Source organism: Candida metapsilosis, assembly GCF_017655625.1.
Source record: "Candida metapsilosis strain BP57 chromosome Unknown scaffold2, whole genome shotgun sequence".
Taxonomy (NCBI): domain Eukaryota; kingdom Fungi; phylum Ascomycota; class Pichiomycetes; order Serinales; family Debaryomycetaceae; genus Lodderomyces; species Lodderomyces metapsilosis.
The window spans coordinates 2,053,795-2,077,883 of NW_027138160.1; the positions used below are offsets into that span (position 1 = coordinate 2,053,795).

The window sequence follows — 24,089 nt, forward strand, 5'->3', positions numbered from 1 at the left end:
TGTAGTTTATATTTTGTGTTTGGCTGCATAGCCTCTGGATGTATCTGATTCTTGGAGCAAGAAAAGAATAAGAAAAAAAAAAGAGGACTACTGACTACAAGATGTGTTTAATTGACTTAGGATATTACCAATACCATTCTTGTTAATAAGAGTAGTAAATGCATATGAGGTATGTAAAAATGGGCATGGAAAATGAAAAAAAAAAATATTCAGTGAGTATATCTCGGAAGTATTTCACCGACGTCACGTGAAAGTGATGTGATAATAATAACAAGCAAAATCTGTTTTTTTTTAAAAAAAATTGGATGTGTACGTGTACGTGTCTATATATATATAATAAACACGTTGATGTACCGTTGCTGTTTGTTTGTTTGTTTGTTTGTTTGTTTGTTTGTTTGTTTGTTTTGTAGTGTATAATTATTGGTGATATTATATTATCTTGGTATAATATGTATTGAAGGTTCAGTAATGAAAATTAAAGTTTGGCTGGGTTTTTTTGGTAACATTAGTGTATGTAAACAATTTAACAAAATATATATTTATAGTAACAAATGTATACTTATTACATAAGCACTTACGTAATAGTACACAACACAATACTGATGTCACTCACAAAATCAAAAGGAGTAGAAGAAAGAAATCAAAACAATACAACTCATAGTAATTGCTAAATAGAAACAGTTTGATACAACTTCTAAGTCTCTTTATTACTCTTCTTACTCATTTCAAAACTGGTTTCTCCTCTATGTGTCTAAGGCTATCGTAATGTATGGCTTTAGATGTAATGTAATGTAACACTTCTAAAAATAAACAGCATAAAAAAAACAAAAAAAAAAAAAAAGAAATTTCTGTTTTGCAGTTGTTCGCCTTGCAATCCAAACTGAAAAAAGGCTGACATACAATTTTTCTTTTCTTTTCTTTTTTGGAAAGCAATATCACCAAATGACCAACAACGGCAACTCAAGTGTTTTGTGTGTTTGTATGTATATTCCTACCAAGTATTTATTGTATCTATCTTTTGCTTTTACTGTGTTTTTTTTTTTTTTTTTCTTCTTTTCTTTGCTCTTTTAAGTAAGTTTATATAGACTCCGCCCTCTAGACGAAACAAAGAAAAAAATAAAAAATAAAAATTAAAATATAAAATATAAAATTGAGAAATAAAAAAAAATCAACGGATTAAAACAAAACAAAACCACCAAAAAAATCACCAAAAGAAAGAAAAAAAAAAAAATCTTTGCAACAGATTTACAACCAAATCAAAATCAAAAACCAAAATCAATCTATACTACTAGCCTATCGTTACATAACAAATATTGCTATTAGTAACAGTATTATTAGACTATATACACTATTTAACAGTTACTTTTCAAAAACATAGCCTAAAAAAAACTACCCATCCACTCACCCCCCAGCCCAGCCCACCCCTTCCCTTTTTGATCCATCAAACAAAGGTTAGTACACACATACAACATGTTACTTTATAAACTACTTTTAATAGGCCTTACATGCCTATTCAATATAGTATCAGCTGTTAAACACATCCAATCAACTTCACTTTTAACATGTATGGAGAATTCACAATTTACAGCGTCATACTTTGACATTGTATTTTATCCAGGTAACAGAACTGTTTATATGGATATAAATGCTATTTCATCTATTGATGCAAAAGTTGGTGCCAATGTCAATGTCATTGCGTATGGATTAAATGTTCTTCAAAAAAATGTATCACTTTGTGATATTGATTACACTGGTCTGGGTAATAATCCACTTTGTCCTTTAACTTCAGGTCATATAAACCTTAACACTCATCTTGAAGTAGGCTCATCAATTGCAAAACAAATTCCTGGAGTAACTTATACTGTTCCTGATGTCGATGCTAGAGTTCGTGTCATATTTTATGATTTGGATTCAGGAGATCAATTGGCTTGTGTCGAAACAACTTTATCCAATGGTAAATCTGTACAAACTAAATATGCAGGATGGCCAATTGCTGCCATTTCTGGTTTGGGTGTGATAACATCGGGTGTTATTTCAGTTATTGGACATTCAAGTACTGCTGCTCACATTGCATCCAACTCAATGTCCCTTTTCGTTTATTTCCAATCATTGGCAATTATGGCAATGATGGCAGTGGCTAGAGTCCCTCCCATTGCTGCTGCTTGGGCTCAAAACTTTATGTGGTCTGTGGGGATTATCAAAATTGGATTTGTTCAGGATATTTCCAATTGGTATATTCAAGCTACTGGAGGTACTCCAACTGACATATTAGGGGCATCTTATCTTTCCATCTCAGTGCAAAAATTTGCTAAAAGAGCTATGGAATGGTATGAAAGAATGGATGCCTCTGATTTACACACATTGGTCAAGAGAGCAAATATCATTTTGGATTCAGATAATTTTGGTACCTCAGACAATTTGGATCCAGACTTGTATTCAACCAATGAAAAAGCCAGTGATTTATCGGGCAAAATTTTGGTCTTGAGAGGTATTCAACGTGTGGCTTATTTGGCGAAAATTGAAATTACCGATGTCTTTATGACTGGTATTTGTTTCTTACTTTTCTTTGGGTTTGTCATGGTGGTTTGTCTTATGTTGTTTAAAGCTATTATTGAAATTTTAACCAGAAGTAAAGTTATGCGTGCTGAAAAATTTAGTGAATATAGCCATCATTGGGGTGCCATCATAAAAGGTTCACTTTATCGTTTATTGATTATTGCTTTCCCTCAAGTTTCAGTATTGTGTATTTGGGAATTAACTACTAGAGATTCTGCTGGAGCTGTTGTTGTTGCTGTTTTCCTATTGGTCATTACATTAGTATTATTGATTCAAGCAGCAGCCAGAGTTTTCCTTATGGGAAGAAATTCAGTACGCAATTTTAAAAACCCAGCTTATTTGCTATTTGGAGATGTCAAATTTTTGAATCGATTTGGATTCTTGTATGTTCAATATAGAGCTAATTGCTTTTGGTTTATTTGGGTTTCATTATTTTACATCTTTATCAAGTCGTTATTGGTGGCTGTATTACAACATCATGGTAAACCACAAGCAGTTATCATTTGGGCTATCGAATTGATCCATATGGTTGTTCTTTGTTGGATTCGTCCATTTATGGATAAAAGAACCAATGCATTCAACATTGTCATTAGTGTGTTCAACTTTATCAATGCCTTATTCTTTATGTTCTTTTCCAGTGTTTTCGGACAACCAAATGTCGTATCCTCGGTTATGGCAGTGGTGTACTTTGTGCTCAATGCCGTTTTTGCCTTGTTTTTGTTAATCTTCACCATTGTCACTTGTTTGTTGGCAATTTTCAGAAAGAACCCTGATGCCAGGTATCAACCCATGCGTGATGATCGTGTTTCCTTCTTGCCCAAATCAGGAGGTAAAAAAGGTGCTGGCGCTAATGGTGATGATGATATGGAATTGATGGCGTTGGGTGCAACAGCAATGAAGGGACATGAGCATGGTAAGCGTGGTCCAATGACTTATGAAGATGAATCGTTTGATGAAGATTCAGTTTATCAAAATACAAGAAACTTGAGTGGCCAAGGAGGATCAGGGGGGTCAGGTTCTGATTCTAGAGTGGCGTCAAGTGATTATGTTGCATCCAAACGAGATTCTATAAGTTATATGGAACCCACACAACCAGGATCAACTATCGTGGGTAATCCATATAACGCCTTGCCTACAAATTATGCCAATAGAAATAACTCCAGTACTGGAAGTAGTGGGTTCAGTTATGGACAAACTGGTGCTTACCAAGGTAGTTCGTCGAGTCCACATAATCCATATTCCCAAAACACTACATACAGTAACAACCAGTATTACCAACAGAGGAATCCCAGCGGAAGCCGAACCGCCTTTAGGTGAGAAAAGAGAAGAAAACAAGAGAGGAGAGGAGAGGAGAAAAAAAATTAGCGTTTGAGCAAATGGGGAAGTTTAAAATGAAGTTCACCATGTCGAACCATGGTTTATTCTGTTTGCATTCTATTGGCTTTGTTCATTCGAGTTTAGTTCAATTTTGTTTTACGGTTGATAAGGGAGGAGATTGTATTCTTCTTTTTTACATCATGTGAATCGTATTTTTGTATATTTTCATATATAAGCATGGAATTTATAAACAAAAGATTATTAAAAAGAAAAAAAAAAGGGCAATGTCAGAGGCTTATACTAAGCTACTTCTCTTCTTGGTTAGCTCATTCGTTGCAGAAATTTGGTTCTCCAAATACACTATGGTGGAAAATATTATACCATGTAATGGGTTGGCATGGTTCCTCTGCATCTCCTCCTTCTTCGTCATCAGTGGATGACCGTTTGCTGTTCATTGGTGATAATGTATCCAAGTTCATAACTTGACTATAAGTCGTCTTCCTAGGTGGTTGCTTAGACTCGTTGTCATCAAGCACATCATCGAAATTGCCCATTATATTCTCATCATTGGCCATTGGATTCTTATAGTTTAGCAATGACAATGGTAACGAAAAGCCTCCTTGTTCAATATACTCGCCAAGGCCAGGTTGTATTGATGCGTCAGAAATGTACCTCTTCTTGTTCCTCTGCCTGTGCAGATTAGTGCTTCTTTGCTGATTAATGTAACGTTTCTTGCCTTTGTCATTCTCGAATTGATCGTTATTCTCTTCTTCATCAGAAGAGGACTCGGAATTGAAAGCAGGATGATCGTAATCGGAATCATGCTCGTCATCGCGATTCAACTTCAGTTTCAACTTATCAAGCACCCCATACTTCTGGTCGCCATTACCTTTCTTCTTTTCAAACAATTGTGGCTTGAATGTCCAAGTTTGTAAATCTTCCGCTTTACGTTGAATCAAATCGGTAAAATGTTGTCGCTTATCATCAATCGTCGTGATCAATTTGCCTCCTTCTGAAGCAACATCAAACTCGTCAAATAAATCTGATTTTGTATCGCTTATGGTATCACGCACAGATTCAATAGCTGCCGATTTCCTATCACTGATACCATCACGTACTAATTCAATAGCTGTCGATTTCTTATCATCAATGGAACTCAATACTGCATCTTTTTTATCATCGAGTGTGTCCCAAAGTTCCTGTTTCTTGGTTTCGAGTTTATTCAATTGAGTGTCAAGTTTATCATCAATGTAGTCGTCCAATTGGTGAATGACGGTTTTAGGATCACGGATTAGATTGATCCCCGTTGTGCCTGCCATAGTAAGGGCATGTTTCTTTGCTTGTAACTTGTCGTGGACTTGTCTAACCGCTTGAGCGTGGACTTTCACGTCATCATATTCATCATTAGCTAATTTCAAAAAAGTGGCAGCTCCATCTCTTCCTTTACCCTTGTGTCGTTGACTCACCATAGACGCAGCTCTATCAACAACGTTTGGATCAGACATGGCAACAAATTTCTTAAACGCAGGCTCAATATCAACCACTTGTTGACGCAATTTTAAACAAAAACTATGATCTTCATCTTGGTTATTAACGTTACAAAACACTGAATGGACCAAGGAGTCATAATCAACTTGATCAATCCAATCACGAGCAAACTTGTCGAAAAAAGTTGAAAATGTCGTGGGGGATTTCAAGTAGTTTTTAATTGACATGATTTGTGTTGTTGATGATTTTAAATTGGGGTCCAGCTTATGCTGTGGTAGGTGTTGCTGATGCAACAGTGAGATCGATGCTGTATTTATTGAATCACTCGATGTATCAGTTTCATTAAACATGAAAACAATCAATGGCTTATCACCACTTAGTTGTGATCGAAATACTGGCAACTGCAGCATTGGATAACTCAATAACCCTTCATGATATATCGCAGATGTCAAGTTACTCAAATGGGGTAAATTGGGCAACACCATGTAGTAATCAACCAATTCAACAAGTTCAGGAATATCAAATGGGACAATATGCAGTAAAAACTTGTTCAATGTGTGGGAACTAAATGATTGTTGTTGCTCTTCATCCTGTTTTTGTTTTTGCAAGTTATGAATCATATCTAATCCCATACTCTGCTTGATTGAACTAGTGTTGAAAATGAAGTACGTTTTAAACTCATGTGGAATATAAATCTGATCATGCAAGCTGAAATTCATCCATTTATGAGAAACGTGCTCCTGGTGCAACTCATCAGCCAAATCAAACAACTTGTTTAATCCCAATGTTGAAAACATGGTGGGGTTTATCAATTCCTTGGGAATTATTACAAAATTATCATTTTGCAACGCAGAAGAGCTTGCACTGATGATGGTCTCATTTGAGTGGATTCTCTCATCTTTATTCTTCTCATCATGTTCAGTAAAGATGGAGAATTCCTTTTTAAACTTCCTAGTGGGAACCAAGGGGTTGATAGTTGCTTGTAATCGTTGTTTGGTTGATCTTAATGAAAATATCCGTGGTTTTAAAACATGTGGAATAAGCAAAGTTAGACCCAACTGGCAATAAAGTAGTATAGCAGCGTACTTGATCAACATGGTGGGAAAAAGGTGGACTTTATCACTTTTTGGTTACCGGTGGAAGAAAAGCAGTTGAGGTATAAGTGTGAAAAGGTTGGCAGTTTTCTCTTTCGTCTTCTTTTTTTTGATAGGGTAAAAAAGTCCATTTTCTGGGGGGGTATGTATTATTTTTGTGTATCCGTTTTCGCCCCTAAAATATTTTAAATTGTTATGGAGTCAAACACCATCAAAGTGGCAAATGGATATATCAATCAGCTCTTTCAAAAGGTGTATACAAGGATTTTGTTATTGTTTTTGTACTTTTCACGTTCTTCGTCGCCAAGTAAGGCATGCATTTCCCCATTCTCATTCAAATAAAATTCCTTTAACTCTTCACTGTTGGCTGTCTTCTTTTCAGTCACCCTACTATTAAATTCCTCATTCAACCCTCGTTGGTCATAATCAAAGTTCAAATCTTCAAGTAAATTCAATCTTGATATGTATAGGGTAGTTAAAAACATAATCAAATTGGATACCCAAAGGAATGTTGAGATTATGATAAATGCACCCAACGCCCTCCTAATTTGTCATACTGGATGCGTCTGAGAATTATTATTGGGCAAAACGTAGGCCACTATCATTATAAATGAAACCAATTTGAAAACAACTGCTGCTGTACAATAAAAACTGCCATTTCGTTTCTCATAAGTGACGATTTGAAGTGTAAATAATAGTGCAACTATAATGGTGATTACTCCATCTGCGATGAAATACCTGTACACATCAACAGTTATCATTTCATCTCGTTGAATCAATACTGACGCAAGAACAATTTCAATTATACTCAAACAAATTTCAAACAAGTATAGAATCAAGTTCATTGTAATGGTTATTCTTCTTCCATAGTATCGATCTCCTAACTTATCGGCATTGAATGAAATTAATGGCTGATTCATCACCAGTTTGATTAAATCGTGTTCTAGGTGTATTTTTCGTGACATGTAACTTTCATTATCGCCACTGTCTTCAAACTGGGTGACCTTAGCGTACATCTTCTCCAGGGGTTGAGGTATTGGTGGAAGTAAGTTGTTGTTATATGGAGGTATATCAGTAGTCGTCATAGTAGTATCAGGTATCGAAGGAGGGTATGGTAGGAATTCACGTTGAGATTTGGTTCTTTGGGGTATATCCTTTGGTGGAACCTGTGGGGGTACGACTGAGTTGTCATGCGGTACCTGTACAGCAACTGATACTTGTTGCCGTCGTATCGTCTGTGGTTGTATAAAGCTTTCCTTATCTTCCTGAGTTAACCGCTTCAGTTTTAATGAGTCATAGTATGAGCCCAGCTCATTGTTATGGTTAGCTTGTGATGCATAGAATGGTATTATGCCATCTATTGTTAACTTAGCTGATGATGTCCTTGATGCTGCCATGGATGATTCAACCTCGGTGAATTCTGAATTGGTTGGTGTGGTGTTTCGTGATCGTCGTAATCGGGGCAACTGATGTACAGTGTTGTTATTAATATGAGGTAAATCCCCCACTATACGGTAGTCATTGGCTCCATATAGCCTAAATGGTGGCTGCTGTGGTTGCTGGGGCATGGAGTTTTGTCAACCAGTTGTTGCAAGTGTGTCTCTGTGTGAGTGTGTGTGTGGTTGGTTGGTTGTTTACATTTTGTTTCTTCTTAAATAAAAGAGTGGGGTTTTGTGTAAGATTAGCGCAAGGCGTTTTGCAATCAACTAACACCCAACAGCATCAACGACAGACAATAGCTCCTTTAGAAGCATAAAGAGTGGTATAGTACAAGAGACAGTCTTTACCAACAAGGTTGTTAATTAAAAGCCATATACATATATATGAGGAAATTTGAAAAATAACCAACGCATTTGATCAAGCTTCATGAGTAGGTGATTGTCGAAGAATACTTTGTAACCCAATAGTTTGATTAGATAACCCCCTCAGCAAATCTTTACTACTAGCTCTTGGCTTGGCCTGTGAACTGGGTACTTCATTAGTATGATATCCACGAAGCTCGTGAATATCCAGATCATTCTCTTCTCTTGCTACTTGCGTACTTGATGCATTACTGCTAGCTGGTTCAGTAGTTGGAGTATGTGATAATTCAAGTAATCTATTGGGTTCACTCTTGGTTCGGGTAATCTTGACTCTTGTTGAATTCGCTGCTGCTGATGAATCATCAATCAATTGAGAATCACTCTTATTTGAACTAACTGGTCGAGCTTGGTTTGGAGTCAAGCTCATTTCACGAGACGCTGGTCGAGCTTGGTTTGGAGACAATTCACGAGACACGGGGGTCTCCTCTTGTTCCTCCAACTCAGTAATAGCTCTTTCATGAACAGGACGTGTTGCATCACGTGCTTGGCTGCCACCCCCACCTCCACCTTGTTCACCCAGTTGGTGATGAAACTGTTCTTGATCATGTGGTGGATTGTACACATTTATAATGGGCGGATGTTGTGGTTGTGGCTGTTGCATAGGTGGCATTGGCTCATGCCTTGGTCTTCTCCACCGATCAAACATCATAAACATCAATGGCCATTTCATCATTCTACCAAACCCTCCACCAAATCGACCAAACATTCCTCGAGGTTGTTGTTGTTGATTAACATTGACATTCTTGTTGATTGTTTGGTTCTTAACCGTTTTATTCTTGTATCTATATTTTGAATCTGAATTGGAATAATTCTGTTTAGAACCATTGTTATACTTGGAATTGGAGGATGATCCTTGATTGTATTGAGACTGTGGGTAGTTTTTATTTGCTTGTGTTTGTTTATACTGTTGATTGTTAGCCTTGCCATAATTGTTTGGTTTCTGGTTCAGTTTTGAAGGGTAGTTTCCACTCGATTGTTGTGGTTTAGTGTACCCTTTGTTGCTCGATTGAGTGGTTGGTGCAGAATAGTAGCCAGAGTATCTGTTGGATGATCTTCCACCGTAGCTGGAACTACCACCATATCTGCTACTACTTCCGTAGCTACTTCCATAACCACTACCATAACTACTCCCATAACCGCCGCCGTAGCTGCTTCTACCATAGCCGCCGCCGTATCCTCTCATGATGTAAACAAACAAACTTAACTAATGAAAAGAATATTCCTCTGCAGTTTTCTAGCGCCAAATGTGGTGCTATATATAGACATCTTCCCCATATTCGAAAAAGGTCAGTCCAAAAAAGAAACCACTTAACACCCACTTCTACTTCTTTGCCCCCCTCCTCCCTTGTTTTACTTTTTGTCACACAATCTTGCATATTTATGTGTTCAATTGGTCTGTGTGTTTAAGGGTGTTTGTGGCTACACTTACACCTTTTTTTACCCCGCCTCCCTTTCTTTAATGAGAAACGTATTGTAACGTATTGCAACGTATTTCAATGTATCAGCCGTTTCTTTTTCCTCAGTAACTATATATGACTTATCAGTACAATATACATAAACGAGCGCCAAACTAAAAAAATAAGAAGAAGGCTTTTTAGCATCGTTGGTTTAGCGCTGTCTAAAAATACGATTCCACTTTGGTACAATAGGACTCGATTCGTTAGATTGTAGCTATAATTCAATTTTCCATTCAATCATAGACCACATCGATCACTCCACATACTCCAGATCTCTTGTTTTGGAGGTGAACCAAATTACGTAATCTCGCAACTTTATACTCCGAAGGTTACACAAAACATTGCTGCTGTTGTTCAAAAGATTTAGTAGTGAAAGATCGACATCCTCCCATTCCTGAATAACGCTTTACAACAAGAAAGGGGGGAGGGGAGGTTCCGTGTTATTGAACATCTACTTGACAACAGGGAAACCACCAAATCATACTTCGAGAAAGAGGAAACACAAAATTGTTGCCCCCCCCCTCTAAAAAGGGAAAGTAGAAATTTTGCAGTGACCTGTGTCGTGTGCGTCATTCTTTTACATTAAAAATATCTCAAGTTCAAAATTTTCTTTAATGTAACGCCATATTCTTTAACCTTAGGAACAAACAGTTCTGAAGAGACACTCTGATATCATGGGAAGTCCTTATATATCTATAAGTGTAGCACTCTTTTTCAGACGTTGGTACTATATATTAACATTAGTCTCGGCATTAAAAAAAGGTTAAAAGTTTGAATAGGTTATTTACTCTTATGAGTTTTTTTGTGTGATGAATTGTTGCAAATGTTTTGTTGTTGAAGAATTTTTTTTTTTCCTTCGGGAAAGTATCAGGCGTCAAATTCAAATTGCTACTTTTTCCATTTTATATTCCTACTTAAATCTTACAATTTTTCAATTACCACTTTAGTCCCTTTTCTTTTCCTTCTATACTCAATTTTTAAACAAATGTCACTCCCAGATAAAATTGAACTTGCAATTCGTCAAATTGAGAGAGATTTCTACATTGACGATGAATATCTCATTAAAGCATCAGACTACTTTCTTCAAGCAATGGATGCTGGATTAAAAGCACCTAAACAATCAAGAGAAAACATGCCCATGATTCCAGCTCACGTATCCAAAATCCCCACTGGTAAAGAAACTGGATTATTTTTAGCTGCTGATTTAGGAGGCACCAATTTCCGAGTTTGTTCAATTGATTTAAAAGGTGATCATACTTTTGAATTGAAACAAAGCAAGTATAGAATTCCTATTGAATTGATGAAGTGCAAAAAAGCTGATGACTTGTTCAAGTATTTGGCTTCGAAAATTGAAAGTTTTCTTGATGAACATCATGATGCTGCCAAGGTTAAATCTTCACAAGCATTGAAATTGGGTTTTACATTTTCATTCCCTGTGGATCAAACTGCTTTGGGTCATGGTACTTTGATTAGATGGACTAAAGGTTTTGATATTCCTGATGCTGTTGATCGAGATGTTGTTGATTTATTACAAGCTAATTTAACTGTTTTGGAAGTTAATGTCAAGGTTGTCGCATTGGCTAATGATACGGTGGGAACATTGTTATCCAGAGCTTATCAAAATAATCCTAGTGTCACGAATTCCAATACGGTGATTGGCTGTATTTTTGGAACTGGTACAAATGGTGCTTATTATGAAACTCTTGAAAATATTCCAAAATTGACTGATCCTCCAAAAGACATTCAAGGAATGGTTATCAATACAGAATGGGGGTCATTTGATAATACACTTCAAATTTTACCAAATACATTATTTGATGAAATTGTCGATAAAGAAACTGCCAATAAAGGTTATCATTTATTTGAAAAGAGAATTAGTGGAATGTTTCTTGGTGAAATACTTCGAGTTGCATTGATTGAATTGTTTGAAAGAGGGTTAATTTTCCAAGAATTGTATAAAGAAAGAGGTGGAAGTTTACCTCATAGAATCACTGAACCTTGGTTATTAGATGCTGAAGTATTATCATATATTCAAATTGATGATTCAACCGATTTGAAAATGTCGGGATTAATCTTGCAAAATGCATTGAGATTACCAACTACCAAGAATGAACGAATTGTTATTCAAAGAGTGACTAGAGCTATATCTAATAGAGCTGCTAAATTGTCGGCTATTCCATTGGCTACAATTGTTCGTAGAGTTAAAGATCAATACAAGGATGATGAGAAAGATTTTGAAGTTGGTTGTGATGGATCAGTTGTTGAATTTTATCCTGGATTTAAAGATGCTATTTTGAAGGCAATTGACGTGATTAATCCATTAGAAGGTACAAACAAGAGAGTTTATTTGAGAATTGCCAAAGATGGATCTGGTGTTGGAGCTGCCTTGTGTGCAGCAATGGCGTAGGCAGGACTGCACGCCCCTTGTATACATAGAAAAAAAACGCAATAACAATAACGACATTTTATTTTTGATTTGACTCTGTTTCTTCAACGTACCCTCGTTCAAAGAATGGCACATACTCTCGATCCATTCCAATAGGGAATCGCTGACATTCACCACAAGTCAAGCATCTGTAAGCCAAGACATCATTCTTTGGATCATGTGACTTTGAGTTATTCTCTATTCGTATAGACATTGTCATTCCTGGTATTAGCATCACATGGCATTTCTTACATATGGTTCTCTTGACTGAAGGTGAAAGTTTAGTTAAAGTACGTTTTGACAGTAGATCCAAGTTACGATCGTAGCCTCGTGCTAGGATAGTTTGTAAATGTTGAGAATTACTAGTCGGTGAGGAAGATGTTGTAAAGTGGTTACTTAGTTGGTACAAGTAACTAAGTCTGGCAAAATTGTCTCTATTCGCAATCTGTTTGGATGAGTTGCCACCTTTTTTGTCATCTTTCTTTCCCATTACCTGTTGTTCTGTGTAGAAACCCTTCCCTCGTATTATCTCTTGTCAACCTTTTTTTTTTTTCAATGGCAAAAATATAGAAAAAAAAATTATCGCCAAACAGGCCCACTTCAGTTCATTTTCAAACCACTGGACAAACTAACCTACATATTGAACAATGAGTGGATACGATAGTGCTTTATCTATATTTTCGTATGTATTACTCGCCAATTGCATCACACCGAGGGGCCTAAAAACTGGTGCAAATAAGCATTGTGCGCTTTTTATACTAACATTGCCTTTCTAGACCAGATGGACATGTTTTCCAAGTTGAATACGCATCCGAAGCAGTGAAAAGAGGTACTTGTGCCGTGGGAGTCAAGGGTAAAAACATTGTGGTATTGGGTTGTGAACGAAGAACAACATTGAAGTTACAAGATCCAAGAACGACTCCATCCAAAATATGCAAAATTGATCACCACATATTACTAGCATTTGCTGGATTAAATGCCGATTCAAGAATCTTGATCGATAAAGCTAGAGTAGAGGCTCAATCCCACCGATTGAATTTAGAAGATGCCGTTAGTGTTGAATACTTGACAAAGTACGTTGCTGGTGTACAACAAAAGTATACTCAATCGGGAGGAACTAGACCTTTTGGAATTGCCACTTTGATTGCTGGGTTCGATACTAATGACGATGTACCTAAATTGTATCAAACTGAACCTAGTGGGGTTTTCAATGCTTGGAAAGCTCATGCTATTGGTAGATCGGCAAAGACGGTGAAGGAGTTTTTGGAAAAACATTACAAGGATGATGCTAGTGATGAAGAAACTATTAAATTGACTGTCAAGTCGTTGTTGGAAGTCGTACAGACTGGAGCAAAGAATATTGAGCTTTCAATAATGAAACCAGGTGGGGTTATTGAGAAATTGACTATAGATGAAATTAAAAAGTATGTTGATGAAATCGAAGCAGAAAAGGCAGCAGAAGCAGAAAAGAAGAAACCAAAGTCAAGAGAGTAGCGGTGTTTAGTTAGTGGTGGTAATTTTTATACAATGAAACATACATACAGATATTTGTCTCTCTTTTTTTTTACCTCCTCTTGGCCTTCTTATTTGATCCCATTTTATCATTACTTTTCCTCTTTTTACCATCATCTTTATTATCCTTTGGTTTAGAAACAACAGTGAAAAATCCATCCAATCGTCCTTGAACACCACCTTTCAATCCCTTTTTCAATTTCTCAGCACCACTTTTAATACGATCTTCACTAAAACCCTTTTGTCTCACCATATATTCAATTAATCCATCAATATCAGGTTCTTTCCATTTCAACTCTACTTTATCAGCTTCAATCACTTCTGGGTGTAAAAACAATTCTCTAGCTTCTTTGTAAGGCCAATTTTCAGGTACTTTAAACTTGGTCTTGTCGGGATTTTCTTGTAAAAACTTTACCAAGTTCTCTAATGAGCCATGTTCTTTAATCAACTTGTAAGCAGTTACTGGACCTACTCCTTTAATAGTTTCACAGTAATCGCACCCCAATAATATACATAAATCAATAAATTGTTCCTTTGGCATGTTTAAACCTTCCATTGCTTCCTTGTATGTGATTTGATCAATGGGCATTTTTCTAGCTTCAGCAAATGTCAAATGACGCAACAAGTAAGGTGGTTCATAACATAAAGTATCCATATCTTCAGACGCTGCAGCAAATACTTTACCTCCACGAGCTAATTCTGCACATTGGGCTTCTGCTTCACAGGGAGCATTAACAAATGGAATCCCCATTAATTCCAATAATTTCTTAGCTTCATCATTTTGATCTCTACTTACTCTCACTAATCTTTTTTCATACTTCATTACATCAGCTACTGCACCATCATCTTTAATTTGATCCATGTGTTTCTGGGCTTCTTCTCTTCGTAATAATCTCTTTTCTAATTCTCCGCCTTTCAACACTGGTGGTTTTCCATCAAAGACATATACCGGCTTGATATTATTTTCCACCATTCGTATAGTACGATAGAATAATCCTGATAAGTGGGATGTAGTTTCACCATCTTCGTTGGTTAATTGTTGACCATCTGATTGACGAACGGCAATCAAGAATTGATAAAGACACATTGAAGCATCAATGGCAACCTTCCGACCAAATAGGTTTTTCAATTGGAATTCTTTGTAAGCATGAGGTGAATGTTCCTTGATTAGTTGGTTGAGACCCTTGACTCCCATGGTGTATGTTGTGGCAGTACTTTGCTAAAGAGAAGAGTTTATGTTGTAAGGAATCATCAATACACAAAATACGGAAAAAAATCAAAATTGTTAAAGACGCGTCTTTGAAGAAGCTACCAAGTTCACTCCATAATGAAGAGCGGTTTTTGATTGGAATGAGACCAGTTTGCTTCTAGAAAATGATAAAACTAATATTCTTTGGCAAGTTTGTTTTAATGGGAAAGGATGTTCTGCATGATGTACGGTAAAACTTATAGTTTGAATCACAATGATAAGGTTACTGTTATGTGACTGGATATTATAAAGGATTGGTAGTCATGATGAAGAGTTTAGGAATTAAAGTTTATAATTGATGAAGTGGTCACGTTAAACCTAAATTTATTGATCATTACCCCTATATAGACACATATAAATATGGTGGTAGTTTCTCATGGTTTATAGTCTCTGAATTGGAAAACCTAAGCTACATATATAAGTAATCCTGGCACTAATGACGGTCACAATTTGAAATGGGAAGCCCTAATGTTGCATGAAATGGTTTGAAATATGAAATTAAAGTTGTGCACCCAACTAATTTCTTTCTGTCAATCAATGAAGAAGTATATTGTAAGATTGTCTTGATCATGAAAATTTTGCAACATATAAAGGGGGTGGATTTTCCCATAAACGTGAATTGAGACTGTTTGATGATCATTACAAACAACAATTTATATTCATATCAACAATGACTATCAATAGAACTCAAGCTCCTTATAATGCTCAGACTCCTGACGATGCTGCTTACAGTCCATACTTAAGCTCGTCATCCGACAAAAAGGTGAAATATAATCACGAAGCTGATAATTTAGGATCTTCGTTTAGTTCGGCATTTCAAGGAAAATTGCCAAACTATTCGTTGGACAACCCGTTTAACGATTACTTTGGTGAATTTGGAGGATCAGAATCTGTTGATCCAACGGCCACTATGCTGAGTAATGAATCTGAGATCTCGAAGTAACTTTATGGAAATTGGAAAAAGAGCGTCAATGAAAAGTGGAAGAAGAAAGTTGGAGGCTTTGATAAAACAACTAAAAAGAAGTTTGTTCCCAAAGTTGATTAAAGTTGAAGTTAAAGTTGTGGCTGGATATGAAGAACCGCTTGCTAAAACTGTTCAATTTTAGGTAAGTGAATTTGCACTCGTGGTTGCGATCTATTTTGTTGCATAGTTAATTCATTTTCAAGACTTAGCTTTTACGATTAAATTGAATGGTTCAAATTTGAAGATGTGAGAAGTTGCTCGGATTTGCTGGAGGGTTGTAATACAGTGACAGTCAGGATTACTTATATATGTAGCTTAGGTTTTCCAGTTCAGAGACCATAAACTATGAGAAACTATAACCATATTTATATATATCAATATAGGGGTAACGATCAATAAATTTAAATTTAGCGTGACCACTTCATCAATTAGAAACTTTAATCTATTAACTCTCAACTTAATAATTTTTTATTATATCTAGTCAATATAGATTTTTCGTTCCACGTTTTTCGCAACTTAAATGCAACATTTGCAACCAAAAAATCCACAAAATTTTAATTCGACTCACACTTGGTTAAGTCTACACTATACATAGTGTGGCTCCACACTTCGAAGGTAAATCGTCATATATATTTCTCTGACCAGTCCATTCCCCACAACTTTAAATTCGTAACATTAGGATATATTATTTCATAATATGGGATAACTAATGCTCTCTTACCTTTTACGGCCTTTACGTTTGTCAATACTCAACTTAGCAACAAACCATTACAAAAACCAGCAACAGAAAGTTCCTGCTAGGGACCACCAAATTGTCGTACAACAACTCAATTCTTCGTAAGTTGATATTAGCGAATGAGAGTAATCGATAATTCTCACATTGGCTTTTATGAGTCAGAGTGCAACAGGTTGTGTATGCCTTTGACTTACTGTAGTTTTAAGGTCACTATACTACAGTGACTCCAAATTGTTTTCCAAAAAATGGCTTGTTGTTTATCATCATAATTTTGCTACGAATGGTGATACCCAACATCTATTTCAACCCAGCCCCAACATAAAGTAACGACATCTAATCTATAAATGTATATAAAAAATAAAGGCTATGTTTTTGAGCTTTTAGTGTACGTAGTTAGTTAAACCCCACACTCTCCATACTTCGGACATAAGAGCTCGTATTACACAAACCCACTTATCCGGAGTTTATAAAATACTTATCATTTTGCAACCTACAAGTGAAGAACACCACCCAACTGATACAAACCTTGAGAGAAGGAGAGAAGTTTGCGGTATAGAGAGATGTGGTTTACTACTGGCTATGTACTTTGTTTACATCGGTAACAACTTTTCTAATTCTTCAAAAAAGGAGAGAGAGAGATAGCAACTGAGCATATTATGTATATTGACGCAACACCTCACTGACAAAAGCTTTTAGTTTCCTGTTATGTTGGTGTTAAATATAATCTACTGTTATCAGCTGTATAAGTATATTACTGTCATTAGTATTGTTCTACTGTTACTTTGTTTGATTCACATGACAAAAAGAGAGAAAAACAATGGAGAAAAACAGTCGGAGATAAAGTGGGGCAAATTGCAACGGACTTCAATACAACTTATACGTAGTTACATATATAACACTAAGTACAGTAGTAGTGTGTGTATAAACAAAAGTGGAGTAACTGACCGAATTGTGTTTCTAAAGTAAGATGAGTTAAATCAATTGAATATGAATGATTAATATAACCAAAGGAAGAGGAGAATCTATAAACAGTATATATATACCAATATACCAGTCAGAAGAAAATACCAGTCAAACTACAATTATCTAAACACCATATAAAGAGTAACAAAAAAATAAACCCTTATAACTTCCCAACAAGATAAGCTCTCTACAATGATTGATTCAGCTATTGCTACATATTGGTATATCACCATACCAACAATATTCCTACTTTACCATGTCATCAGCTACATCAATGAACAGTATTTGATGCGCAAGTTGAAAGCTAAACCATTCACAAACTCAGTTAATGATGGTACGTTCGGTGTGCGTGAAGGTTTTGAAGCATTAAAACACAAGAAAGCAGGTACTTCTATCGATCATTATCGTCAACAATATAATTTATTACCACATCCTAATGTCCCCACTTTTAAAGGATATGTATTTGGTACTCCAATTGTTTTCACCAAGGATCCTGAAAATATTAAAGCTATATTGGCTACCCAGTTTAATGATTTTTCATTAGGTATTAGACATGCTCATTTTGACCCACTTTTAGGTGATGGTATATTCACCTTAGATCATCAGGGTTGGAAAGATTCTAGGGCTATGTTGCGTCCTCAGTTTGCCAGAGACCAAATTGCCCATGTTAAGGCATTGGAACCACATTTCCAATTCTTATTGAGACATATTGCAAAGAATAAGGGGCAATTTTTCGATATTCAAGAGTTATTTTTCAGATTTACTGTTGATTCGGCAACGGAGTTTTTATTTGGGTCTAGTGTTTCTTCATTGCAAGATGAATCTATTGGATGTGATACAACTGATTTGAATTTCGCTGGAAGATTGGAATTCCCTGAAGCTTTTAATAAATCGCAATTGTATTTATCAACGAGGGCTTTGTTACAGAAGATGTATTGGATTTATAACCCAAAGGAATTTAAGAGATGCAATGCAGTTGTTCATCAATTTAGTGATTATTATATCAACAAAGTGTTGAGTTGCACACCAGAAGAAATTGAAAAACAAAGTGGGTATGTTTTCTTGTATGAGTTGGTGAAGCAGACTAGAGATCCCAAAGTGTTGAGAGATCAAGCTTTGAATATCTTGGTTGCAGGTAGAGATACAACTGCTGGATTGTTATCATTTACCGTATTTGAATTGGCCAGAAACCCTGATATTTATGCCAAATTACGTGAAGAAATCTTGGACAAGTTTGGAACATCCGATTTAGAAGAAATTACATTTGAGAATTTAAAGAAATGTGAATACTTGAAAGCAATCTTGAATGAAGCATTGAGAATGTATCCATCAGTTCCAAGAAACTTTAGAGTTTCAACTAGAAATACTACTTTACCACGTGGAGGTGGTGTTGATGGTACTTCCCCTGTATTCGTCCCCAAAGGAAGAACAGTTATTTATAACATTGCTGCAACACAAATGGATCCAGTGTACTACGGGAAAGATTCTGATGTGTTTAGACCTGAAAGATGGTTTGAAGAACTGACAAAGAAGTTGGGTTGGGCTTATTTGCCATTCAATGGTGGTCCACGTATTTGTTTAGGTCAGCAGTTTACTTTAACTGAAGCTTCTTATGTTGTTGCTAGATTAGCTCAAACTGTTGCCAAGTTGGAATTGCAGGATGGTTATACTTATCCACCTAAGAAAATGAGCCATTTGACTATGTCCATGCTTAATGGAGTCTACGTAAAGATGGAAAAAGATACACATGCATAAGGTGGTCAGTGGCTATATTGCTAGTTATTTATTTCGTTCATATATATAGTGATTTGATCATAAGAGGTTTTTAAAGAAGGACTTGATCTCAATGTGTGTAACATATTGTGAGATGTTAAACCGGCCAGTTTATGATATCCCTTTATTCAACGCATACACGTGCTGGTACTGGACTTTCCTCAATTCTGAGCAAAACTTGCATAGCTAAGGACAATTCTAAATATCACATTGATAGCACATCTTAATCTATATGTTGTCTCTAAAGATCGTAAAGATCTCTGGTGATGAGAATAAGCATCTACTTACTTGAACATGTAATGTCATCCTGTTGCGAATTGTCACAAGAGTTGCATGAAAATGGCAAGTAAAACTGTGCTCTCAAAACAGCAAGTTGAGAGGGTAGAAAGGTCATTACAAAACACAGCCAAGTGGTGTATGATCTTCGTAACTTTAAGTTTAGTTTGTGGGGCGTGTCTATGGGTTATATCATATTACACAAAAAATTGTTCAAGGGGGGCGGGTGGTGGGGAAGCAAATCGAGGAGAAAAGGAATATTTCTTATAAATAGATCATTAGAGGTGGTATAACTCATCTGTTCATATGACCATTAGAAGATCATTCATTGGTTAAATAACACCCAGTGATAGCAGAAACACACACTGTATTCACAAACAACTACTGAGTGGCATCATGATTGAATTGTTTAGTATTTTCATCTCATACTGGTACTTGACCATCCCATGTATCATATTACTCCACTTGCTAATCCACCGCATCCATAACCGAGTTGCAATGCGCAAACTAGGTGCCAAACCATTCACAAACACCGTAAATGGTGGCTTTTTCGGATTTGGTTTAGGTAAAAACTCAATTGTGGCAAAATCCCAAGGCAGATCAATTGAATTTTATCACTCTATATATGAACGTGCACCTCACCCAGAAATACCAACAGTTAAAAGTTATATGTTTGGCACTCCAATTGTATTCACTAAAGATCCAGAGAATATTAAGGCGATATTGGCTACGCAATTTCATGATTTTTGTTTAGGTGACAGAGTCAATTTCCTAAAGCCATTGTTGGGGAAGGGGATCTTCACTTTGGATCATGAAGGATGGAGAGATTCAAGAGCAATGTTGCGTCCTCAGTTTGCTAGAGAACAGATTGCACATGTTAAGTCATTGGAACCTCATTTTAAACTATTGATGAAACATATTGCAAAGAATGAGGGGAAATTTTTTGATATTCAAGAGTTGTTTTTTAAATTCACTGTTGATTCAGCCACTGAGTTTTTATTTGGATCTAGCGTGTCATCGTTACAAGATGAATCGATTGGATGTGATACCGAGGCATTGAATTTCGCAGGGAGGTTGGAGTTTGCTGATGCGTTTAACAAGTCACAATTGTACATGTCAACTAGAGTCTTATTGCAGAAACTATACTGGCTTTGTGATAATCAGGAGTTTAGGAAGTGTAATGCAATTGTCCATCAATTTAGTGATTATTATATTAACAAGGTGTTAAATTGTACGCCAGAGGAGCTTGAGAAGCAAAGTGGGTATGTGTTTTTGTATGAGTTGGTGAAGCAGACTAGAGATCCCAAAGTGTTGAGAGATCAAGCTTTGAATATCTTGGTTGCGGGAAGAGATACAACTGCTGGGTTATTATCATTTGCCATATTTGAATTGGCAAGAAACCCAAACATGTACAATAAATTACGTGAAGAAATATTGGATAAATTCGGTACTAGCAACTTGCAAGATATCACATTTGAAAATTTAAAGAAATGTGAATACTTGAAAGCGGTATTAAATGAGACTTTACGTATGTATCCATCAGTCCCAAGAAACTCACGTGTAGCTACAAAAGACACAACTTTGCCCCACGGTGGTGGCGTTGATGGTACTTCCTCCATTTTCATTCCCAAGGGTAATACTGTCATTTACAACATTGCAGAAACCCAAATGGATCCAGTGTATTACGGTAAAGATGCTGCTGTTTTCAAACCTGAAAGATGGTTTGAAGAACTGACAAAGAAGTTGGGTTGGGCTTATTTGCCATTCAATGGTGGTCCTCGTATTTGTTTAGGTCAGCAGTTTGCTTTAACTGAAGCTTCTTATGTTGTTGCAAGATTAGCCCAAACTGTTGCTACATTAAAATTACAGGATGGCTATACTTATCCACCAAAGAGGATGACCCATTTAACCATGTGCATGTACGATGGGGTTTACGTAAAAATGGAAAAGGATGAAGCTGCTTAGGAAAGGAGATTCACTTAGGTTACTGATTTTGCTATTTATATTAATCCCACGTTGATCGTTCGCAATTGCATCTTGTTATCTCTACAATCTGTGTCTCTCTCTGAATCCAAGTTAAAAAAAGCCTATTTAATAAAAAAATGAAATTCTCAAAACTTCTACTAGCAAAAGCACACACCATTAGCTTAGGCTCTGTCTTCTTAATGAACACCTTGTTGGGTGGTTTGCAGTTGGGATTGCCTATTTGGATTACTAGCATTTTCTTTCAAAGCAATCAACTGTTTAGATCTAAAAGTTTCATAATGAGTCAAGTTTGTCGTTTCAATCAAATCTTGTAAATGAGTTCTCGTCAAGAAATCTCTTAAAAACACAAAATCACATTGACTTACATCTTCAATATTGATTGCACCCCATTTAGTTTGTCTACCTCTAACAATTTCACCATTGATGCTAATTTCCTTTTCGGAACCAGCAATGGCAAATGGAATCAACGATTTGATATCTTCATTCAATTGACGTTCTTCATCGTACAATTCTTCTGAATCATATGGATAAATGTTGAATTCATACTTGAGAAATTCCAGTTGAAGTAATTTTTTAAATTCGGCACGTTCTTCCAATGTTAATGAATCAGATTTAGCAATGACTGGTACAACGTTGGCAATGTCGCATAATTTCTTCAATGCTTGTACATCCAAAGTCTTCAATTTCTGTCCATTTGGCTGAATGAAATACAATATACAATGGACTCTAGTATCAGGTAAAAACTTGTCACGTTGTGCCGTCAATTCTTTTCTCAAATATTGTGAATGTTGTTCTTTGACATATTTAACCAATGGATCCCAACATTTTTCATTATTGATTTGATCGCCAAACCCAGGGGTATCAATAACATTTATATTTAATCGAACGTTATTTTCAAGTAAAGTATGATGAGAAACTGTAATTTCAGTGGTTCTTTCAATAGGGTCCATAGGTACTTTACGTCCATTGGAATGAACTAATTTCGAGGCAAACAATGTATTGACTAGTGTGCTTTTACCTAAACCGGAACGACCAACTACCATGACGTTGAATTGGAACCCTCTTTTTAATAATCGGTTCTCAATTTGAGCTGTAATGGTGTCGAAACCAACATATTTTTGAGGATGAGTAAGTCTTGAATCTTCAGTGAGTGACATATTTGAGGGAGGACAGAGAGTTTATCGGTAATTGTAAATGATCCAGCTGGTTAAGAATAAAGGATGAACGTTGATTCTGGTTTTATGTAATGCTGTCAGTCAGTCTGACCAGTTGTTGTTGTTGTTGTTGACGTTTACAGAAAATTTTTGACGCGCTCAACACCTCAGAGATCAATTATTGATCAATAGTACACTACTTTTTTGAGGAATTAGACCCTTTTCTAAAGGACAGTAAATATCTACTACTCCTTAATCAGCTTTGGAAATATCATGCCAACACAAGTCAGTATATATGAGCTAAACATTGACCAGATTGCTTTACATTGCGAGAAGCAACTAGGCATAATAAAGGATTGAATTGGACTTTCATTCAACTATACATTGAGGCGCAGATGTAAACACTTTAATGGCCCTCCAAGGTACGTCCGTTACTATTCTCTTTCACTCTGAAACTAATTCTCAAAGTGAATCTGCTTGGCAGTATTGATACTATGACTAATCTTATCTTGTAAGGAGAGCCCTGTTCTTTAATTTGCAACTAGAGCCCACCGCTACCAATTGCTTTTCAAATTGGAAAAAAAATTTAAAAATTTAAAAATTTTCCATCAAAAGAAGCTACTCTATCGATTCAAATATCCTCTTCAAATATGTCACTTGTTCTAAGATTTGGTGCAATAGCATCTCATCAACAACTGATATGGAATGCACTTCCCAAAATCCCTCAAATATCCATACGTCTAGGTCTACTTGGTCCATCCACTTGCCCTCATGAACACGAGCATCAGCATCAGCATCAGCATCAAGATAGTCGTTTATCCGATTTACAAGAACAACTTGAATCAGACCCCAATGGCGAACCACCTTTCATGATTGATAATGGAACTATATTACGAGCAGCACCTAAAAAGAAGATGTCGTATCGAAGGAAAAGAGTCAAGTTGTACACACCAGGAAATAAACAAATACAACCTTTGAATAATATCGTTAGATGTCCAGCATGTGGCGCGGTTAAAAGATCGCATTTTATGTGTATGAATTGTTTTGTTGAAATTAGATCGTTTTTGAAGAAGTTGAAACGTGAAGATGGTATAATTAAAGATGTTGAGAAAAACCCTCAACTGGATTTAGATCCTATTGATGAAAGAGTGATATATCCTGGTAAACGTGAAACTGAATATGAAAGAGAATTGAAAAAGAAGGAATGGATACCTCAAAGAGAAGAAGCTTTATTGTTTGATAAGAATCACATTGTTCATAAAAAGAAGTAGAGATGC

The 24,089-nt window shown here is 36.1% G+C and overlaps 14 protein-coding genes across 14 annotated transcripts; 7 read left to right on the forward strand and 7 right to left on the reverse strand. All coding sequences in view use genetic code 12, as the record gives it.

Annotated features, from left to right (window-relative positions):
* Positions 1-1,566: 1,566 nt before the first annotated feature.
* Positions 1,567-3,873, forward strand: FLC2 (flavin adenine dinucleotide transporter; the record flags this gene model as incomplete). The annotated part of the gene is made up of 1 exon (XM_067691227.1): positions 1,567-3,873. One exon carries the CDS (start codon positions 1,567-1,569, stop codon positions 3,871-3,873), a length of 2,307 nt encoding a protein of 768 aa, XP_067549614.1.
* Positions 3,874-4,199: 326 nt separating this feature from the next.
* Positions 4,200-6,458, reverse strand: I9W82_002380 (uncharacterized protein; the record flags this gene model as incomplete). Its single annotated transcript, XM_067691229.1, has 1 exon — positions 4,200-6,458. The coding sequence occupies one exon, from the start codon at positions 6,456-6,458 to the stop codon at positions 4,200-4,202; it is 2,259 nt and encodes a 752-aa protein (XP_067549615.1).
* A 242-nt stretch (positions 6,459-6,700) lies between these two features.
* Positions 6,701-6,940, reverse strand: I9W82_002381 (uncharacterized protein; the record flags this gene model as incomplete). The annotated part of the gene is made up of 1 exon (XM_067691230.1): positions 6,701-6,940. The coding sequence occupies one exon, from the start codon at positions 6,938-6,940 to the stop codon at positions 6,701-6,703; it is 240 nt and encodes a 79-aa protein (XP_067549616.1).
* A 66-nt stretch (positions 6,941-7,006) lies between these two features.
* I9W82_002382 (uncharacterized protein) lies at positions 7,007-8,023 on the reverse strand (the record flags this gene model as incomplete). The annotated part of the gene is made up of 1 exon (XM_067691231.1): positions 7,007-8,023. The coding sequence occupies one exon, from the start codon at positions 8,021-8,023 to the stop codon at positions 7,007-7,009; it is 1,017 nt and encodes a 338-aa protein (XP_067549617.1).
* Positions 8,024-8,312: 289 nt separating this feature from the next.
* On the reverse strand, positions 8,313-9,500 carry I9W82_002383 (uncharacterized protein; the record flags this gene model as incomplete). The annotated part of the gene is made up of 1 exon (XM_067691232.1): positions 8,313-9,500. The coding sequence occupies one exon, from the start codon at positions 9,498-9,500 to the stop codon at positions 8,313-8,315; it is 1,188 nt and encodes a 395-aa protein (XP_067549618.1).
* Positions 9,501-10,759: 1,259 nt separating this feature from the next.
* Positions 10,760-12,181, forward strand: GLK1 (glucokinase; the record flags this gene model as incomplete). The annotated part of the gene is made up of 1 exon (XM_067691233.1): positions 10,760-12,181. The coding sequence occupies one exon, from the start codon at positions 10,760-10,762 to the stop codon at positions 12,179-12,181; it is 1,422 nt and encodes a 473-aa protein (XP_067549619.1).
* A 58-nt stretch (positions 12,182-12,239) lies between these two features.
* Positions 12,240-12,689, reverse strand: RPR2 (ribonuclease P protein subunit; the record flags this gene model as incomplete). Its single annotated transcript, XM_067691234.1, has 1 exon — positions 12,240-12,689. One exon carries the CDS (start codon positions 12,687-12,689, stop codon positions 12,240-12,242), a length of 450 nt encoding a protein of 149 aa, XP_067549620.1.
* A 157-nt stretch (positions 12,690-12,846) lies between these two features.
* On the forward strand, positions 12,847-13,693 carry PRE6 (proteasome core particle subunit alpha 4; the record flags this gene model as incomplete). Its single annotated transcript, XM_067691235.1, has 2 exons — positions 12,847-12,881; positions 12,976-13,693. The coding sequence occupies 2 exons, from the start codon at positions 12,847-12,849 to the stop codon at positions 13,691-13,693; spliced, it is 753 nt and encodes a 250-aa protein (XP_067549621.1).
* Positions 13,694-13,763: 70 nt separating this feature from the next.
* Positions 13,764-14,906, reverse strand: I9W82_002387 (multifunctional nuclease; the record flags this gene model as incomplete). The annotated part of the gene is made up of 1 exon (XM_067691236.1): positions 13,764-14,906. One exon carries the CDS (start codon positions 14,904-14,906, stop codon positions 13,764-13,766), a length of 1,143 nt encoding a protein of 380 aa, XP_067549622.1.
* Positions 14,907-15,630: 724 nt separating this feature from the next.
* I9W82_002388 (uncharacterized protein) lies at positions 15,631-15,903 on the forward strand (the record flags this gene model as incomplete). The annotated part of the gene is made up of 1 exon (XM_067691237.1): positions 15,631-15,903. The coding sequence occupies one exon, from the start codon at positions 15,631-15,633 to the stop codon at positions 15,901-15,903; it is 273 nt and encodes a 90-aa protein (XP_067549623.1).
* Positions 15,904-17,815: 1,912 nt separating this feature from the next.
* On the forward strand, positions 17,816-19,378 carry ALK8 (Alk8p; the record flags this gene model as incomplete). The annotated part of the gene is made up of 1 exon (XM_067691238.1): positions 17,816-19,378. One exon carries the CDS (start codon positions 17,816-17,818, stop codon positions 19,376-19,378), a length of 1,563 nt encoding a protein of 520 aa, XP_067549624.1.
* A 792-nt stretch (positions 19,379-20,170) lies between these two features.
* On the forward strand, positions 20,171-21,637 carry I9W82_002390 (cytochrome P450; the record flags this gene model as incomplete). Its single annotated transcript, XM_067691240.1, has 1 exon — positions 20,171-21,637. One exon carries the CDS (start codon positions 20,171-20,173, stop codon positions 21,635-21,637), a length of 1,467 nt encoding a protein of 488 aa, XP_067549625.1.
* Positions 21,638-21,834: 197 nt separating this feature from the next.
* On the reverse strand, positions 21,835-22,815 carry CDC10 (septin; the record flags this gene model as incomplete). The annotated part of the gene is made up of 1 exon (XM_067691241.1): positions 21,835-22,815. One exon carries the CDS (start codon positions 22,813-22,815, stop codon positions 21,835-21,837), a length of 981 nt encoding a protein of 326 aa, XP_067549626.1.
* A 647-nt stretch (positions 22,816-23,462) lies between these two features.
* On the forward strand, positions 23,463-24,083 carry I9W82_002392 (mitochondrial 54S ribosomal protein bL32m; the record flags this gene model as incomplete). The annotated part of the gene is made up of 1 exon (XM_067691242.1): positions 23,463-24,083. One exon carries the CDS (start codon positions 23,463-23,465, stop codon positions 24,081-24,083), a length of 621 nt encoding a protein of 206 aa, XP_067549627.1.
* Between the last annotated feature and the right edge of the window lie 6 nt (positions 24,084-24,089).